The 21,406-nt window shown below is 31.0% G+C and overlaps 2 protein-coding genes across 2 annotated transcripts; both read left to right on the forward strand.

Moving 5' to 3' along the window:
• Positions 1-2,263: 2,263 nt before the first annotated feature.
• LOC110651579 (laccase-4) lies at positions 2,264-5,496 on the forward strand. Its single transcript, XM_021806950.2, has 6 exons — positions 2,264-2,431; positions 3,116-3,267; positions 3,345-3,589; positions 3,687-3,815; positions 3,900-4,826; positions 4,921-5,496. Exons 1-6 carry the CDS (start codon positions 2,279-2,281, stop codon positions 5,049-5,051), a joined length of 1,737 nt encoding a protein of 578 aa, XP_021662642.2. The 5' UTR covers positions 2,264-2,278; the 3' UTR covers positions 5,052-5,496.
• A 12,930-nt stretch (positions 5,497-18,426) lies between these two features.
• On the forward strand, positions 18,427-20,778 carry LOC110647406 (transcription factor DIVARICATA-like). The gene is made up of 2 exons (XM_058144140.1): positions 18,427-19,685; positions 20,035-20,778. The coding sequence occupies exons 1-2, from the start codon at positions 19,255-19,257 to the stop codon at positions 20,534-20,536; spliced, it is 933 nt and encodes a 310-aa protein (XP_058000123.1). The 5' UTR covers positions 18,427-19,254; the 3' UTR covers positions 20,537-20,778.
• The last annotated feature ends 628 nt before the right edge of the window (positions 20,779-21,406 follow it).

Here is a 21,406-nt window from a genome sequence, read left to right on the forward strand (position 1 = left end):
TAGCTCCCGCATATGGATTATTAAGCGAAAGTCCAACTTGAGTTGATCTTACTGTTAGGCCTTGGATTAAGAGAGCCGGGTAGGGAAATCAGCTCCTCATATATATATGTGTGAGTATGAATATAACACACGGGTGTGTGAATGCTCCAGATTATCTTTGATGTGACTTAATATGATTTGTATGACTTGTATGAAGATGATGCATTTCATTTCTAATGGTGCATTAGAATTAGATAGTTATAGAAATTGTATGTAAAATAAATATTTACTTTCTGAGTCGAACGCTCACTCCTGTTCACCATATTTTTTCAGGATAGAGAGGAGTTCTTTTTCAGAATAACTTACCTTCGTGCTCGCAGGTTTATTACCAGTTATTTATTTGTAATATTATTTTTTAAATGTATAATCTAAAACTCCGCGTGTGTTAGCAGTATTGTGGTTATTGTTAGAGACAGTGTCAAGTTAAGTTATTGGTTTTTACTAAACGAAATTTTTATGGTATATAAATAATTTATAATAGGGTTGAACTGGGCTCCTGTCGCTTTAGTAACTGATAATCATCAAGTTGGGTTGATCCGAATTAAAATGAAATATTTTTATTTTATTTACATGTTGAGTCTCAGTTTTGGGCTTTGGTTATGGATTTGGGAACAATAAAACTTACTACGGGCCTCGGGGGCTTTATGTCGGCTCAGGTCCGAGTTTTAGTCCGAACCATGGGTTCGGGTCGTGACACATTATAAACCTTCATCATCAGATCTCAAAAGTTATAGTAAAAAAATATATATATGTGGAGATAGTAAATAAAAATTTCCGTAAATATTTTCGAGGTATGTTATTAAAATTTAATTTTTTTTATGTTTTGATTTTTTTTTCTAAATTTAAATATTGTATTTTCATTATTTATTATCCAAATTTTTAAAGCTAAACTTTTTTTTAATAGAAATGAAAATAGGTTATTCATACAGTTGAAAAAAAATTATATTTATCACGTTGACACAAATTAAATTACTCAGTTGATCATATATCAAGGGATAAAAGGCAATACAAAATTAATTAATAATTAAAATAAAAAAATTATTAATAAAATAACTAATTTGTCAAATTAAATGACTAATAATTAATTAAATATAATAACATTAAATAAAAATAAAAGAAAAAATAATTAAATATAATATATACAACTTATAATTAATAATAAATATAATTTAATAATTAATAGGTATAAAAATTAAATATATATTATTAATAAATAATCTATATGTAGTTATATTTATAACTATAATTACTTTATATTTATTATACTAATAATTTTAATTATAATAAATCCTAATACAAATAAAAAAATAATTTTTTCTCCTGGTACTCTTTTTCCTTTATTTTGGGGGATTAACAAGAATATATATTATGAGAGGTTATTCTTCTTTCACTTCAACATATCTATATTTAACTTTGAAAGCAAGCATCTAATCATATGTATAATTTACAATACTATTATACATGATATTATATATATTATTTTTTACTTTGTATGTTAATTTGATGTTATTTATTACCTTTAAAAAATTATACCAATTAAATAAAGTTAAAAAAATTAATAAATAAAAGAGATAACTTTTCATAAACTACTCTTTCAACCCCTAAACACGAATGTAAACACTATACCACAAAACAATATAAATAAAAGTAGTAATATTTTAATTATGATCAAAATATTAAACGCGCTAACTTAAAAGTTGTTACCGAACAGGAACTAAAAAGAAATTTATTAAGTTCAAATAGTGATTATAATTAATTAAAAAAAATATTGTGACCAATAGTATTTTTTATTAAATGTAGTCGGGTGGTATTGAGGTTACAATTTTTTTCTATTTTTAAAATTATACATAATTTTATATATTTTTTTTATTAATTATGGAGATGTTTCAACAAGCAGAATTATAGCATCAAGGAGTAATGTTTCCAAGATTAAAACCAACAAAGCGTGTACCAAATTTAAGCTTTCCACTAAAAAATCCAACCAACCAAATTCCTCATTAAGGTTGTAATTAGTTGCATATGGAAATGCAGGGCTTGATAATTTTAGTTCTAAACATACAGTGGTCCATGAGAAACAATACTTTATGTAACATGTAAGAAATCCAGTGATATTAGGCCTCAAAAATCAAAATCGTTTTTTTCAAGAATTCACTCACCCACCTAACTTAGAAAAACGACGTGGTAGCAATTCCCCTATCACCTTCTATCCCCTTTATAAACTTGAGGTGCCCAATCGTAGATGAATGCAACAAGCCTTGAAAAGGAGAAGAAGTACGCAAATAACGAAGGAAAAACAAGCCAAATGGAATCTCAGTTTCGTTTTCTGCTTCTTGTTCTATGTCTTCTTGTCCCAGCTTTGGTCGAGTGCAGGGTTCGTCATTACAAGTTTGATGTAAGTGTACAAATGCTACATGATTAAAAACCTGCAACTGCATATCACATTATCACTGGGAGATTCCTTTATCATGCATTTTCTTTTCCTGTTTGTTTCGCTAGAAAATGACTATATGTTTTGCATTGCATGATATAGGCAAAGCATTCATACATGGGGCCGAGTATTATTTTTTAGAGCAAAGTTCTGTTTTAAAAGCCTAAAACTATTCATATTATTCAAGCAACTAATAAACCCATAGAAATTTATTCGACAAAAGAAAGAAAAAAATTCTTCCAACTTACAACTGAGAAAGCTACACGAACAAGATAATAATAATAATAATAATAATAATGGACATTGAAAGGTACAATCTTAAGTCACTAGCACACTGCATTCTAAAAGTAACGTTTTGTTTAAGTAGTTGCAATTACGGCAAATTATAGAGTACATTCAGTGTACTAAAAAATAGTGTATTGTATATTCACATAAAAACAGTTACACAATAAAAATATAAAAATAGGACTCACTGTTTTATTAGTGAAGGTGCACGTACGCCGGATGCAACTAGTAATTTGCTTGCAACCACTGAGGTATATATGCGTATAGAAATTATATCATTGCAATTGGGGTACTCTTTAGTTCTAAAATCATGAAGTTAATTAATTTTTGTTATCTAGCTAACTCTCTGGGTAACGTACACAGGTGGTGATGAAAAATACCACCAGACTATGCTCAAGCAAGCCGATTGTTACAGTGAACGGGCGGTTCCCTGGACCCACTCTTTATGCAAGGGAAGATGATACAGTTCTTGTAAGGGTGGTGAACAAGGTCAAATATAATGTTTCCATCCACTGGTAAGATATATACCAGGATAAAAATGGAATCATTAATCTATTTATGCTTTGTTCTAATATGGTTTTATAATTGACAGGCATGGTATTAGGCAACTGCGAACTGGGTGGGCTGACGGGCCAGCGTACATTACTCAATGCCCAATTCAGCCAGGACAGAACTACGTCTACAATTTCACAATCACAGGACAAAGAGGCACCCTTCTTTGGCATGCACATATTCTCTGGCTCAGGTCCACTGTTCATGGTGCCATTGTTATCTTGCCTAAGCGTGGGGTTCCTTACCCATTCCCTACTCCCCACGAGGAAGTGGTGGTTGTGTTAGGTGAGCTAATAACTCAAAATTAATAAACTATACTCCATTTTCTTTCACCAGAAAAATTTAATAATAATGCATTAACTTTTGTTGATGTGAATTTCAGCTGAATGGTGGAAATCTGATACTGAAGCAGTGATCAATGAAGCTCTGAAATCTGGACTAGCACCAAATGTCTCTGATGCTCACACCATTAATGGACATCCTGGGGCTGTCTCAAATTGTCCCTCGCAGGGTATTTAGTTATAGAATTAGCTAAAAAGCTATAAAATTAAACTGCCGTAGAAAAATTGTCTGATTTATACATAAATTCTTGCAGGCGGCTTCACATTACCAGTGGATAGTGGCAAGACATATATGCTACGCTTGATCAATGCTGCACTCAATGAAGAGCTCTTTTTCAAAATTGCAGGGCACCAACTTACAGTTGTGGAAGTTGATGCTACCTACATTAAACCATTCAAGACCGACACAGTCCTAATTGCCCCAGGCCAGACTACCAATGTACTTGTCACCGCAGACAAAAACACCGGCAAGTACTTAGTTGCAGCCTCCCCTTTCATGGACGCTCCGATTGCAGTTGACAATAGGACCGCAACAGCCACTCTTCATTACTCCAGCACGCTTTCTAGCTCCCCCACAACTCTCACCAACCCACCTCCCAAGAATGCCACCGCAGTCGCCAACAAGTTTATTAATTCTCTACGCAGCCTGAATTCGAAAAAATATCCTGCCCAAGTCCCATTGAAGATTGATCACAACCTTTTCTTTACCGTTGGGCTAGGCGTCAACCTATGTCCTACTTGCAAGGCAGGCAATGGTAGTAGGGCAGTTGCTAGCATCAACAATGTCACATTTGTTATGCCAACTACTGCTCTGCTTCAAGCTCATTTCTTTAACATTAGTGGCGTTTTCACCACCGATTTCCCTGCTAATCCACCAAATGTTTTCAACTACACTGGAAGCGGACCAGCAAATTTGCAGACCATGAATGGTACCAAGGTTTACAGGTTGAAGTACAACTCCACAGTTCAACTTGTTTTGCAAGACACTGGAATTATAGCACCTGAGAACCACCCTGTCCACTTGCATGGATTCAACTTCTTCGCTGTTGGCAGAGGATTAGGGAATTATAATTCAAAAACGGATCCTCAGAGTTTCAATCTTGTTGATCCTCCAGAGAGGAACACAATTGGAGTACCCACTGGTGGATGGACTGCCATCAGATTCCGTGCTGATAATCCAGGTAATTTCTGGCAATGAATCTTTTTTTTCAAAATCCAAAATCCAAGTACTTGGTGATTAACTCTGATCCTACCAATTTTTGGTTTTTTCTTTAGGAGTCTGGTTCATGCATTGCCATCTGGAAGTGCACACGACCTGGGGACTTAAGATGGCGTTCTTGGTGGACAATGGGAAAGGCCCTAACGAGTCACTATTACCACCCCCAAGCGATCTTCCAAAATGTTAAAAATTGTCCCAAGATTCCATAGTCCAACTATGCGGAAGAAAGAAAACAAGGAAAAAGAAATGAGTGAGAGTTAAAATATTCTATTTGTTTCTTGAGTAAATGGAAAATTTTTGCTCAAGCAAGTATAAATAAGATCAGATAGTTTGTTATTTAACTACAAATGCTTCTCTTTTCCCTTGAATTTTACACATAAGAATGTTAAAATTGTTGCATTTAGCAGAGCAAGTTGTGACTAAGGGAGCTGATGAGCTGATGCTAAGCTGTATAAGTGGTTAGTTAGTTGTGAGAGTCAATTAGTAATCGGCTGCTTGATGATAATCAGTTGTAACTGAAAATAAGAGCGAATTGTTTAAGAGGGAATTGTCTGAGTATAAATACAAATACAAATGCAATGTACAGTTGCAATTCCTTGAACAATAATAACAGAAATTATTTTCTTTCTTCACTCTCTTTCTCATCTCCTGTTCTTTCTTGATACTTCTTCTTCTTCTTCTTCCCTTTCTTCAATTTCCCTTCTCCCTTTCCTCTGTTTTCAATGCTGGGTTGTGGTTCTGCCATAACAGGAAATTGACAAGCTTTGCTCTTCTTGCATATTTCTGTCACTTGCAAACAATCGGCCCACACCGCTCTTCTGATAGCTTAGAGTTGGTTGTTTGATGGGCTTTGGCCTCTAATTTTAGAGCTACTTTCTGGGCCTCAAGTTTTTATCTATTCTATGTGTTTGGACTTGTTGGTCAATTACTGTATCCGGCTTTTGGGCCATTTATTATCACGAATGAAACTCCCGTCTTCTGGGGGAGAAAAAAAAAAAAAAACTAAAATTGTTAATTGTTTTACACAAAACTAATACAAGTGAATTTCTTGCCAAGATTAGGTTGATTATGGAGTACAACCCCAAAATACAATACGTATTATGGGACGCATAAATAACATAATTAAAATTCACATATTTATATATTCAACCTATCATAGAGCAAGTTTAAATAATTTTTTTTCATAAATTAATACTAACATTTTGAGCATTTACCAAAGTATAAACATTTTGAATGCCTACTTTTTTTTTTTAATTTAGTTCTTTTTGTTTGAAAATTAAAAGGTAAGTTTTCAAGATTCGAAATCCATTTTCTTAAATTGCAATATAAATATTCGGGTTAAGCATTTTGTTCAAATCGAACCGAATCGAATTATCAAAATCAAATTAATCGAATTATTATATTTTAAAAACTGAATCGAATTGAAATAAATGAAAAATCGAATCAAACTGAATTGTTTTATTTCAGTTCTATTCAGTTCGAACCGATTGGCTTTTAAGTTTTGATAGATTTTTTAATTTAGATTTGATTTTTCAGTTATTTAGTTTAATTTTGATCTTGATTTGAATTTAATAACTATTAATCAGTAAAATTAAATAATTTATATATATAAAATTATATATAATTCATAAATTCTCAGTAAAAATAAATCAATTTAAAAATTAATAAAGTAATTTGATTCGGTTTGGCTCAACTGATTTTTTTCTTCAGAACCAAACTAAATCAAAATAATCGAAATTCTTAAAATGCAAAATTAAGCCAAATCAAATGATCTTAAAAATCGAATTGAATTACTGAATTAAAGCGATTTGATTCGATTTATTTTATTCAAACTAAATAGTACTTATTTTTTTGATAAATATTCAAATATTAAATTATTAATTCAATTGTCCATAAATTATGGAGCTTCTATAATATTCTCAAGGTGATAATACCCTTAATTTTTTAATCATTAAATCTATTCATTTAATAACAATCATTAGATTATATATAAATTAATTTATTAAGCAGGTTATGATTTTATGATATATTTTAAATTAAATTGTGAGAAACCTTCTTTATTCAAGATCAATCCTAATAGGAGCATATGCAAATCCTGACGTAGTCTTGTCCTGTGAAAGGGATTGGCCCTAATGAAATACATGCATTAATATTTATAAGGAAAACAATTTGAGTTTAACTCAATCCGAAAAATTACTTCGAGAGAAAGAAATTTCTCAAATTCTTATATTTATATTTCTTCTCTCAAATTGATGTGAGATAATACATTCCCTTTGCTGATGGTTGATTGCCGCACATTATCAAGAGATTTGAATTGGTGAATCTTGTGAACCCATCCGGTATGGTTTCTATATCCCAAGTGCTAGTCTTAAGACAACTGAATTTGTTTTCTCCGAAGTTATTGAAGTCTCAAATCTAACTTCTTGTCTTCGATTTTAAATTGGAGATTGATGATACGTGTTGCATCTTATGGGTTTTACTATTTTGGACCACATCAGGTTGATTTTTTGAGGCGTTATCGCTGGAAATCAAGATTTGAACTTTTTGACTTGTGGGTTGAATTGCGATCAGCGCTTTTAATTTGTTCGATAAAATGACTCTGAGATGTGTGTCTCTTTTTTTCCCAGCTAGCGAATCAAAATTTGAAGATCTTTGGTTCCTTCTCAATTGGACAGAAACTAATATGGGCGTTTCTCTATGAGGTGTAGTTGCTCAATTTCAAATAAATAAAGGGTTGAATTTAACTAAATTAAAGTAAAGGGTTCTAATTGATATTTATTCTATGGGTAACTATCATACGCGATTACTAAACTTTATAAGTGTTTTCATAAAAGTTACTGAATTTTAATTTCTTTTATAAAATTCTCTGAACTTTAATTTTATTTTATAAAAATCATTGTGATTGAAAATTAAAAGTTTTCATCTTAATATGTTGACCTGTTAACTACTTTACAAATAAAATTGCTTTATTTTATTAGTTTCTTAAAAAAAATTAGAATGTATAAAACTAAGGGTGGCTACGGTTCAGGAACCGCCGGTTACGGTTCTTGAACCACCGGTTTAGGTTCAATGAAATAATGAATCTAAACTAAACCGTTAGGGAACGGTTTGAAAGACGGTTCCTGAAACGCCGGTTTCGGTTTGAACCCCTATTTAAAACGGTTTGAAGGGCGGTTCGAAAAAGAACGGTTCAAGACAGTTTGAAGGACGGTTTTAAAGTGATTTAGGGATGGTTTAAGGGTAGCTTAGATAAAAAAAATTAGAGAAAAATTTTATTAATTCAAAATTTAAGTTATATTTGTAAAAATATTTTAATTTTTCTTAGAAATCTTTCAATCAAAATAAAATAAGAAAAAAAAGAAAGAAAATAATTTATCTTTAAGAAAAATTTAATAAATAAAGATTTGAACCTGATTAAAAAATTAGAGATGAAATTAATTTTTTTTAAAGAAATTAGCAAAAAGTGTATGAACTTAATTTTGCCTAAATATCCCTTTAGGATTTAGAGGAATAAAAATTTATAGTTCTATTACTTGCTTTTTTAAAAAATTATATAATAATTGATAATTAAAAAGTATAAAAGAGAAAAAAAAAAATAAAATAGAGGGTATTGGAAATTTTATTGAGGATTTAAAGTAATAACAAAATAATTGAGATGGTATTGAAAATTTCAGTAAGTATATAAAATAATAAAGTAGGAAAATTGAGAGAGTATTGGAAATTAAAATGAGTGTAAAAAATAATTATTTAGAGAATTTAAGAAAAATTAAAAAAATATTAAGAATTGAAGAAAATACAGAGAATAATTGTGTAGAGAATTAATGATATATATAAATGAATTAGGAGTGAAGTAACATATTTATTGAATTTTTTTATATTTAAATCGCCGATTTAATCTGATTTGAAATTGTCGATTTAATCTGGTTCGGAACCACTGGTTCACGATTCTTAAAAAATATGAACCTGAACCAAACCGCAGAAGGACGATTTCGGTCCGGTTTAAAGCCGGTTCCGGTTTTGATTGGTTTTTGGTCCGGTTTTGACCGAACCGGTTCCGATTCAAAACCGGACCGTGGCCACCCCTATATAAAACTCATCTAGCTACCCCCTGGCCATCAAACTCATCCCTTTTCTCTGTTTCTTCTCCACCAATAATCACTAGTTCGGTAATTTTAATTACAAAATAGTTGATAAATAGGTAATTTAATATCAAAACCTTTAAATTTCAATTGCAGTGACTTTTATAAAATCAAATTAAAGTTTAGTAAATTTTATAAAAAAAAATTAAAATTTAATAATTTTTATAAAAATATTCATAAAATTGAGTGACAGCTTATGATAATTACTCTTTATTCTATAGTTTGATGACCAATGACCTCTTAGTATATTTATCAATAACATTGATTTATGAATAAATTACTATTTAAACTTAGAAATTTTGATTGTAACACCCCTAATTTTTAAATAATTATTTTATATGTAAATATTATTATTTTATTATATTAAATATTATGGAAATTTATTTAGAATTTTTCAAAATTTTAAAAATCAGGTTTAATTTTCTTAAGATAATAAATTTCATTGATTTTTAAAAACTAATTTAAAGACCATGTAGCAAAACAAAAATATATATTTGAACTTCAAAATTTTTTTTGAGATTTTGATAATTTTTTCAGAATTTTTGGGCCTCATTTTTAGGCTCAGAATTGAGTAAAAATTTAAGTTTGGATATTCTGAATCGAATTGGCTGAATTGGACCGGATTAGATCGGATTGGTCTAATCAGACCGGTCTTCTTCCTTTTTCTTCTCTCTCCCCTGAGCGCCCCGACACCCTCCCTTTCCTTTTCTATTTCTCTCTCCTCTCTCCTCTCCACTGCCAGCCACCACCACCCCTTCCTCCTAGCTTGTCGGTGCACCACCAAGGTGCCTCCTCGTCGCCGGCCGCTGCTTGAATCGCTAGAAAATCATGTTTGAATCCCTCCCCAATGCGCCTCACGATGCTTCACTTTCCTGCCCAAAATCAGGTCGATCCGGCCACCAATTGGATCGGGTCTTATCCCAAAACCCATCTACACCTCGACAGCTTTCCATAGACACCAAAAACACTAATTTTCATTTAGCGGATTGTCCAATTTTTGTCCTACAAATTTTAGCCTATTTCAATTTTTTTGCTAAATTTCTCCCAAACCGAGAATCCCATGGGAATTCTAAGAGTATCGGCATGCTCTACACGATGAGAGCTTCGCGGTAATATAAATTTCAAAATTTTCTAACATTGGAAATTCGATGGGTCCCATGAACTTCATAGTGTTTTTTCGAGCTTATTTAATTTTGCAATAATTTTATTCTAGCCCCTGGTATTGTGAGCTTCAAGTAGGTATTTTTGTTTCATGAAAATTCGACCGTCGTCTGGATCTACAATTTCGGGCCAAGCAGATAAGCTACTGAAATCACTTCAGAACCGAGTCAAAATTATAGGCCATCCCACTATTTTCAGATATTCCGAACTCGTTCCAAGTGTCAGAATTGGCATAGGAAAACCCCAACTCCGAGTTTCTTCAATTTCATAGTGCCGGGTTTAGAATAAAATTCCATAAAAAATTTATAGGTAGCTAGAAAATTATAATTCCTTTTGTATTAGCTTGTAATATTGCTAAGGACTGCGGAAAAAATTTTAGAAATTTTAGAGCTCATTTGAATGATTTATAATAAAATGTTAGTTATAGGGACTAAAATATAATTTTTTAAATTTGTGAGTATTGATTATTTTGAAGGGTTCAAGAGGGGCCATATAATGTTGATGAGATGTGGTTGTGGGAATTTAAGATTTAGAAGCGTTATTTGGATTTTTTTGCAGGTTGGGTAGGTACTAGGTATAAGGAAAATTCTACCAGATTTTCAGCAAAACTTAATATTATCCATTGATTCATTAAAATTTTGTTTTAAATAAATATTGATAAAATTTTTTATATAATGTTTAGGTGAGCTGAGTTAGCTTTCCTCCTTTACCCAGCAGCCGCAATGACTTTTGGTTAACACGTGAGTAAATATTGATTTTATTTATAATTTCAATATTATTGTTATTATATGTTACAGCCTGCCCATGCATCACTTATAGATATATGTATTAGCTACTATAGGCACGCTTTGTGTTGCATTTTTACTTGATGGTTTGATGTGAATAACGCCTTAGGGTAATTTGAAACTCTGTGCGTGTGTCGACGTGCATATAGTGTATTAGTAGTGGATATGGGTAGGACAGATAAATTTGCTTGAGCTAGTTTCGCTTGAGGCCCGATTTTTTTGTGATAAGTCAGGGTAAATACGACTTTGAGTTGATCTCGCTAACCCCTGGCATTTAGATTGTAAGAAAAGTTCGGCTCGAGTTGATCTCGCTAGCAGGCCTTAAATTAAGAGAGCTGTATAGGGGATTAGCTCCCATATTGTATTTATATTGATGTGACACACGAGTGTATGAGTGCTCTAAATTATTATTTGTGTGAGAATTATTTGAAATTATTTGAAATTGCTGATCAATGCTACATTTCATCCTTAGAGATGCATTAGTACTAGATAGTTATAAAAATTGTATGTAAAATCAATATTTTACTCTATGAGTCGAACGCTTACTCCTGTTCACCCATTTTTTTTAGGTTACAGGAGAGTTTATTCTTGTGTTTAACCCACTTCCTACCTTGTAGATGTACTAATTATTATTTTCATATTTTGTATTGTTAAATTTAAATTATAGATCTCCGCATGCGTAGATCCATTTTATTTAGCTTGGGTCTGTACTATTAATTATTTTAGGGTTATAAACTTATTAATCTATGTATGGTAAATGTGTGAATGATGACTTGTTGGATGAAAGAGTTGGACTCCCATTTGATTTCATATTTATTTTTTGATGATTGTGAGGGAGAGCCGAGCTCTCCATATATATGTATATTGTGATCACAGGTCGGGTAAGCTAAAAACTCTCCATTGGATGGTCCAGTTTATGACTAGACTCAGTCCGGTTAATTTCTTGAAAATGGGCTTGTATATGGGTTTCAAGGTTGAGCTAATAAACAGTTAGATTTACTATGGGCTTTGGGGACCTTATGCTGACCTAAGTCATAATGCCAGTCCAGCCCGTGGGATCAGGGTCGCGCATTGATGGTACTCCCAGTTCTCATTAATTCTGATTTATTTAATCTTTATATTTTTATTTTTAAAAATTGATAAATTTATTGTTAAATAATTTAATATATTTATTATACAAACGATTGATACAATAAAAGTATTAACAACACTTTCCTTTTTATTTCTTTTACTTTTTATTCATTTTTCATCAGAATTCTCAGTTCTCTCTTGCTTTTAGATGAAAATTTTTATATACGCTAGTATTATTAAAAAAAAAAAATCTATATTAATATTTTTATAGCAATTCTCATTTGTTATCATATGGGTCCATTAATCAGATAAATTTATGTTATTTAATTTTAGAACGTTTGATATGTTGGAGTTTTCTTGATAAAAAAAAATGTTGAAATAAAAATTAGAGATGTCATTAGAGTTTTCATTTAAAATATTAAAGATAAATTTTTATTTTTATTTTTATTTTCTTTCCAAAGATAATATATTCATTAAAGAATTAAGCAGATTAGTACAAGGCCCTAGGGCCTAAACATAAAATTAATTCAGATCCACTAGTAGAAGAGCAGAAAATAAAAGGCTCGCCTTGGTTAGACTGCAACAAAAAAGGGCCTATGAGCCCAACATAACACAACTCTAGCTGTATTGTCACTGAGCATAGTATCGACAACAAAGATGCCGTCACCACCGCCTCAAAGGGAGAAAAATGATTTCCACAGACAAAAAAGCAAGACCTTCGAAGCACCAGAAACCCAGCCTTTCAAACAACAACAAGTGCCACAACCTTCTTAGCACAACAACCCATCAGTGATCTGCAAGCAGGGTGAATGGCAGAGCCATCAGTGATCTGCAAGTAAGGTAATATTTTTTAAAACAAGGTAAGTTAAAATTTTTTTAAAATAAGGTAAAATTTTTTTAGAAGAAAGGTATTTAATAATTTAATATTATTTGAAATGAAGGTATGTAAAGGTAAAGTACAATATTATAAATATATCATAATGTTATTGTGTAAGGGTATATATTTTAGTATTAAAATTAATAATATTTATTTTTTAACAAATATAATTTTTCACATAAATTTAAGAAAAATTTAAATATAAAAAATTATAAAATCTGAAAAAAAGTTCATACCGTTTTTCAAATAAAATTCAAGAAATAAATATAAGAAAGTCAATATAATCTAAGAATTGCAATAAGAAAATAAATTAAAATTTAACTTATATTGTAACACTCTAAATTTTTAAATCTATTATTTTTTGGGTAAATATTAATATTTTATTTTATTTAAATTTTTGAGAAATTATTTGAACTTTTTCGGATTTTAGAAATCGAGTTCGATTTTCTAAAAATATAAAATTTTGATGATTTTTAAAAATTAATTTAAAGTCCACGTGGTAAAACTAAAAATATATTTGTACTCTACGAATTTTTCTGAGTTTTCTAAAATTTTTTTGGAATTTTTGGGCCTCGTTTTCGGTCCTAAGGCAGAGTAAAAATTTAAAATTTTGTATTCTGAATCGAACTGGTCGAATTAGACCAACCTTCTTCTTCTTTTTTTCTTCTCCCCGAGCGTTCCCGTCACTCTTCCTCTCTCTCTCCAGTTTTCTCTCTCCTCCCTCCTCTCCACACTCACCTCCCCGACGCACGCCTCTTTTTTCTCTCCCCCTTTCCCACACCGCCGCCGCGTGGTGGTGGTGAAAACGACGCTCCCCTCCTCCCTCACGCCATGCTTCCTTTCTCCTCTTCCCAAATCCCCCAATCCACCACCCACGTCGGACGGTCTCGTGTGTGTCACACATTTACATCTCGAGAACTTTCCATAGAGGCCAAGAACACCAAAATTCATCTAGCATTCCATATTACGAATTGAAAAACTAAATGGGAAATTTGGGAATTGAAGGGGAAGCGCGTGCAGCAACAAAACCGTGAACCATTTAGCAGGTGATGCAACACTTGGTGGCTGTTGGTAGCCTACGCGCGACCAAATATTATATAATATAATTATAATTTTATGGTAATATTTGATATGAGGTAATAAATTAATTATAAAGTAATAATTAAATATAAAATAATAATAATTATTTTAAAAAATTATTTTTAATATAAAAATAAAATTAAATTTTATAAAATTTATTATAATTTAATTATTATTTTATAATTAATTTATTATTTTATATAAATTATTTTATATGATATCACCATTATATAATATAATTTTTAATGCGTGTTCTTTGTCCTATTCTTGCTTGCACGCTACATACTTTTTTTCTACTCTTATATTTTTTATTTTGTATAAGAATTATTGTTATTTATGTTAAATAACTATCTAAAATATTTGATTAGTTAATTAAGGTCTACTTAATTACAAAAGCATTGATTTTTTTTTTAAATTAATGAAGTTGCTTATATTAAATTAATCACTTCTTCTAAAGACAGAAAATAGGAATCTTTCCATTTTGGGAAAGCTCCTGCGCCTGTTAAAACCAGTCACTGTCATTCCCAAACACAATTGCTCGAGAATTATTCAAATCTCAATTTTTTTTTAAGATTCCTGTACATAATTGCTTCTTATTATAAATTTATCACCTTATAGAAATAAATTTAATAATTTTTTATATTTGATAAAATTATATTTTTTTATCAGTAAGAAAATTATATTGGTTAGGCATCTTTCATAAATGATATTTCATGTCAAGATTAAAAATTTTTATAAAAAATAAAGAACGTATTTTTTTATTAATATGGTTTCAGAATTCAAATTTAAGTAATAAAGCATGAATTAAACTCACGTATGAAATGAGTAAAATCTTAAATATTAATTAATTAATAATGACATAATTACAAAAAATTAAATATTTTTGTGTTTTAATAATTTAATTTAAATATTTAAATCTTGATAAAAAATAGTTAAATTTTTAAAAATTATTGAAATTTTATTCAATTTTCATTAATTAACTTTAAATTTCATTTTTAATTTGTCTTTAAAAATTCAATATTACCACAATCATTATTGCTTTTATAATTTTATTTTAATTCTTTAAATTCAAATAGTGATGAGATTTGATGATAGCAAAGAAAAGTGCATGATTAAAATTATCTAATTTGATAAAATAACTAAGAATTTTAATGTATGAAAATGAAATTTGCAAATAATTGATAGTATTTAGAAGGTTAGATCAAGCACAAAATAAAATAGAAAAATATTTTTAAAAAATTAAATAAAATTACAATTAATTTTCAAAATTTTTTGAAAAATAGGATAATAAAGATTTTACATTTTAGCTGATAGGCCATTAATAATTAGTTTTGTGTTAATTAATTTTTCACTATAATAATTTAGAATATTTTATTCTATCTATATAAAGCGGATGTACGCCCCTACAAGTGAAACCATCCACAACTACATTATATATATATATATATATATATATATATATATATATATATATATATATATATATATATATATATATATATCATTATATTGGACAAATGATAGGAACCCTCCATTGATGAAATAAAAAATAATAAAAATTACAAAAAAGTAGGATAAACGCCAACCTTAAGAAACCCTTTTTTGTTAAAGTGTAATGTTTATAATATGCCAGAGTGTTGAAAGGTCTTCTCCACCTACCACCCTCTTCCTGCTTCTTGAATTGCTGTTTTAAGTACAATGAATAGTCTCTTTGCATCAGTGATTAATTAGTATCATTTGCTACTGTGCACTCAAAGCCTTAAAATTAAGGCTAATTAGTATCATTTATATTAAAAATACAAGAAAAGAACGAACCTTCGGGACCCGGTTTTGAAGTTTAGGGGTGATTTGGTCTCTTGGCCTTCAATCATCCTCTATCTCTTCCTCTAATTTATGTTTTGTGCAGTTTTCCTTTTCATTGGTTTCATTTTTCCTCCTAGTTTGTTTTGTTTAGTTTTTGTCTATGGAGTTTAGTACCCTTCCTAGATGGGTTGTGTTTGGATCTCCTTATGGCTGGTGCATGCTGGTTAAAATGTATCAAATTCAGTGTGTGACGCTTCCCTTATGATGTTAGGGTCTCCCCTGTTAGTTGGCGTTATGGTGGTGCTGATGGTTGTTCGAGCATCATCTTGCCATGTTGTTTCCCAGTTTAATCCAGCACTGGTCCTTGCCTTTGCGGTTCATCTGCATGTGCTACGTGACTCTTCTGTTCCAATAGGGTTTTTAGTTTCGTTTGGGGAGATTAAGTTTAAGGCAGAGAGTTTTGCTTCAAGTTTCATGATGTTAGAACTCCCACCTATGGCTCCTTCTCTCGCAAGATGTAGCTTGCCCTTTGGATTTTCTCCACCGCTGGATGGAGTCTCCACTATTGACTATTGTTGGAGAAACTTTCGGGTCTAAGCTTATTATTTATGGGCTCATGGACTTCATAATCTCTTTCATTTAATGAATATCCTCATTTTCTCCGTTAAAAAAAAATATATGAATAATTTGCATCACTTAGAATATTTGAAGGCTAAGAGAATATCATTTTCTTCATTTTGCACCCATTTGAGAATTTAAGATTAATTTTATTAAATATTAAGAAAATGTACGATTTAATACTAAGAAAATATATGATTTTATCAGTTCAGCACAATTTTTTTATTTGGTTTTGGATCTCAAGAACACTGCACAGCTCTAAATAGTGGGTTGGTGAATCACATAAGAGAAGTCAGAGAAAGAAAGAGTAAAGGTATTTTAATTTTTTTCACGACTAATAATTAAATGAATCAAATGTGTAGATAAAATTAAAATTTAAGAATCTTTTATTATATTTTTAAAATAAAAGAATGAAAATATTAATAACAGCAATTCTAAAGAATAAAATAATAATTTACACTCAAGTAAATTAAATTTTTAAATATAAAAATTAGATAAATAATTAAAATTTAATTAAATTAAAAATTTCAATTTTTAAACATTCTAAACAAATCAAACTTTTCATAAAATTAGCTATTGTGTATCAATTAATCATTTATTTTCGTATCCATTTATTTAGGATTTCTTAAAATTAAAAAAAAAAATAATAGTGGATATGGATGGAGGGTTGTCCATTCATAAGGGATTCAACGTTTGGTTTTGACGATAATAAAAAAAAATATAAATATAATTTCTTTTTTTTTTTTTAAAATTAAAACATAAATACTCGAATTTAAGTTTATTAAATAAATAATATACCTTCACATTCAACAAAACGAATTAAATGTTAGTTGACCAAATGACCACAAGCAACGCATCATCACTAAACTATAGCAGGCTTAATTATTTATATATGTACTTTAGGAACTTTTGGTTCATTTGGGTGGACCCTTTGAAATTATATAACCCAATTTAATTAAGCTTTTTTAGTTTTATTAACCCTCTCCATATATATAATTTCCCCTCATTTCCATTTGTATAATTAGGGTTATAAGTTAAAAGAACAAACCCACTCTATAAATCATCTTCCTTTCTATTATGACCAAATTGATCTCATTGCAATTACAAAATTACTAAATAAAATAAATAAAAAATGATATTTATATAATTTATCTTTTTAATATAAAATTATTATAATCTTATATTATTATTACATAATAATTGTAACAATAAATTTAAAGTATTATTCTATCTATCAATTCAAATACAGTCAGAACGCTATATTACTAACTTCTCACAATAATTATATTAATTTATTTGTATCATTTTCCTTTAGATATAATTAATATATTTGATAACTACAATTCCCGACAGAGAACAATGAACAAAAATCTATTACTTTTGTCTTTAAATTTTATATTTACTTAATTTATTGAAATATTAATTTTAGTTACTAATTTTATAATTTGTCTTTAAAAAATATAATAAATCCAAATCAATAATGAGCAAAATTTAACTCGAATGTTGAAACCTTTTGATTTTAAGTCCTCAAATTTGTTTATTTTTACCAAGCTTTGGGTTTGATTGACTGAAAGTTGCATGTGAATGCAAACCTGCCTATCCTCCATTTTATCAACAAAAAATATACAAGGTGAACACATTTACTAGGAATGGGAACAGTCTGTACAAGCCTAGAAGTAGCCTGTAACAGTTATATAGCAGCATACCTAAGTTGAAGAAGTTACCTTTAATGGGGCATGTGAAAGGGAAGAGAACGATTAATGAAAATGAAGTTCCTGAGAGCAGCATTATTGACAAAACATATTGTCACCATGCTTGAGCTAAACGTTACTATTGTCAAAGCTGGTACTTTGTACTTGATTAAAAAAAAAAAAAGCTGGTATTTGTGTCTTTTTCTCTTGAAATTACAATAATACCCACGTCTACCTTCTTCTATTTCTATCTAGCCAATCATAGAGTTGCCCTTCACACCATGAATTGGGCCACCCTCTCTCTCTCCATATAGTTAGGGAACTTTGATTTGGCTGCAGCGCCCACAAAATTCATTTCCACCAATCACAACTTAACACCAGTGACCCCTTTTTCACTCTCCCTTCCCTGGTCATTACTGTTCCATATATCCTCCTCTCCTGCAACTGGCAATAAGGAGCTCGCATATTTGTATTCACTTCCTTTTACCCTCTGCTTTGACTTAACTTTTTTTAGGCCTTTAGCTCAAAGGGAACGAAAGCTTGGCAAAGCATAAATTGCCTGCCACTTCCCCCACTTGAATCCTCTGTTTTCTCTGTTTTTCTCAATTGGGTCTTTCTCCTTTCCATGAGCTTTTTAGAATCTCTCTCTCTCTCTCTCTCTCTTTTTGTGCGCAAAACTTATGCCTTGAATTGAATCTTACTTTTTGAGCTTCAAAGTTGCGAAATTTATGGCTCAGTTTTGCTTTCTTCGTGGAATTTGATATCTATTTCTTTCACCTATTGTTGGCTTTTTGATTTTGATCAATTATTGAACGTTAATCTAGGGTTCTACCATTAAAAATAGATGATTGAGATCTGCTTTCTTTTCTGTTATTGCTTCTCGAATTTTCCTTGGGTTTTGGAAAGTTGGGACTTTCTCAGATTCCTCAATTTGTGCTTACGTAAAAAAGTTACTCAGATTCTATTCAAATGCCTGTTGATTTGATGACTCTTGGGTCATAAAATTCTCCACTTCTTTCTGCTGCATTTCCTCTCTGTATCTTTCTCTCTCTTTCAATTCAAAGAGAGAGATAGAGAGAAGTATAGCATCTTTTTTTTTTCCTCTCTTTATTGTATAAATTTATTTCTATGTTATTTGCTTCTATTCTTGTACAGTGTAATAACTATGAATCGGGGAAATGAAATCCTCTCTCCAGCCTCTTATCTTGAGAATTCAAACTGGTTGTTTCAAGAAACCAGGTGTACCAAATGGACCCATGAAGAAAACAAGCAGTTTGAGAATGCTCTGGCTTTGTATGATAAGGATGAGCCTGATAGATGGCATAAAGTTGCAGCCATGATCCCAGGCAAGACTGTAGGTGATGTAATCAAACAGTATAGGGAATTGGAGGAAGATGTCAGTGATATCGAGGCAGGGCTCATCCCAATTCCTGGATATAGCAGTAGTGATGCTTTTACTTTGGAGTGGGTCAATAATAATCAGGGATACGATGCCTTCAAACACTATTATACTCCTGGAGGCAAGAGAACCACCGCAGCCAGGTCGTCTGAGCAGGAAAGGAAGAAAGGGGTGCCGTGGACTGAGGAGGAGCACAGGTATATTACATTCATTCCTGTCATTGTAGAGCTAATAATGTGCCTGCGATCCTCCTTCATTTCAGTTTTGCAATAGGATTAGTGATTGTTTATATTTGAATTAGTTAATACTGCCTTCTCTTGTTCTTGTTCAGTTGTTCTTATAATATGATATTAATTCTGCTAAGGAGTTTGAATTATGCCAAACATGGTTTTAGAATTTGAACGCTTTCAATAGATTTTGCAAAGTTGTAAGGACTCTATAAACAATTTAAAATTGCTTTACTGTAGATGTCTTTTTCATGCACTAACGTGAATGTGTAGCTTTGATGTCTTGTAATTTATCTTGGCTATTTGGTGTCAATTGCAGGCAGTTTCTGATGGGTCTTCAAAAGTATGGTAAAGGGGACTGGAGAAATATTTCTCGCAACTTTGTGACCACTAGGACACCAACTCAAGTGGCTAGTCATGCTCAGAAGTATTTTATCAGGCAGAGCACAGGACGGAAGGATAAACGGAGGTCCAGCATCCATGATATTACTACCGTCAATCTTCCAAACATCGACTCTGCTTCACCTGATGGGAAGAAATCATCTCCAGATCATTCTACCACAAGTCTACAATCACAACCACAACAAAAAATGGCTGGCATGCCCAAAGGATTTATAGATTGTAAACCACAAAGTGAAGGGGGAGGGGCAGCTGGTGTTTTTAGCCAAGCAAATGGCAATTTGTTGATGGCACCTTTTTGTGGGATATCGTCATATGGACAAAAACTACAGGAGCAAAATCTCCTTAGAGGAACTCCTCCTGGATACCAGTTTTCACCTTACAATATGATTTGTCAAATGCAACCGATGCAACGTCAGTAAGCTTGGAGGATTTATAGTTGTCAAGGTATTTAAGACGCCATTTTTTCTTCAAGTGTTGTTGGATAATTTATCTATGCCATTATGAGGATTGAGGATCTATGTGAATACGTTAATCTGCTGATAATCCATAGTTATTGGACAATTTTTACAGAATTATGGGTTAGTTTATGTTGTGATTCGGTATTCAAATCTGAATCACTGAACCTAAGGGAATAAGATTATCTTTGATGATTGATTGTCAATATCTCCTGGTTGTGTTAGGTAATTGGTTCCAATTTTCGCAATGCATTTTCAACTTGAACTTGAGTTTGTTGTGAATGTTGTCATTCATTTACATAATGGTTGATCTTGAGGATGAGAAGGGTCTAAGGCCAGTGGTACATTCCAATTATTCAGTCACCAGCATCAAGTACATACAGCTGTCTAGTCTACATGCTGAATCAAATACAAGCATCAGTACAAATTCAGAATGGGATTTGATAATTTCCTTTATGCATTGGATTAAATCAATTCTTGTACTTATTGAGAAGTTCTGCAAATGGCACGTGTAACATTTTCAACGTTCAAGACATCCCATTTACCTCAAGTTGACAATAAATTATGTTATCATATTCTTAATCACAAAGATTTCCCCTCTCTCCCTAATGATATAATTTAATCTTCCTAATGATATAATTTAATCTTACTTTTTATTTATATTATGCCTTTTCAACATAAGATTTAACGTTATATTTGATTATTTGACTGAATTTGACAATGGAATCTTGATTGAAGCTTGCAATTAAGGTCCGCTAGTTCAAGCATCCACTTTGTTCTTAAATCTAAGATTTGAAAGGTGTGGTGGAACAAGATCGCTTAAAATGTTTTTAA

The sequence above is a fragment of the Hevea brasiliensis genome, chromosome 3 (assembly GCF_030052815.1).
Source record: "Hevea brasiliensis isolate MT/VB/25A 57/8 chromosome 3, ASM3005281v1, whole genome shotgun sequence".
NCBI lineage: Eukaryota > Viridiplantae > Streptophyta > Magnoliopsida > Malpighiales > Euphorbiaceae > Hevea > Hevea brasiliensis.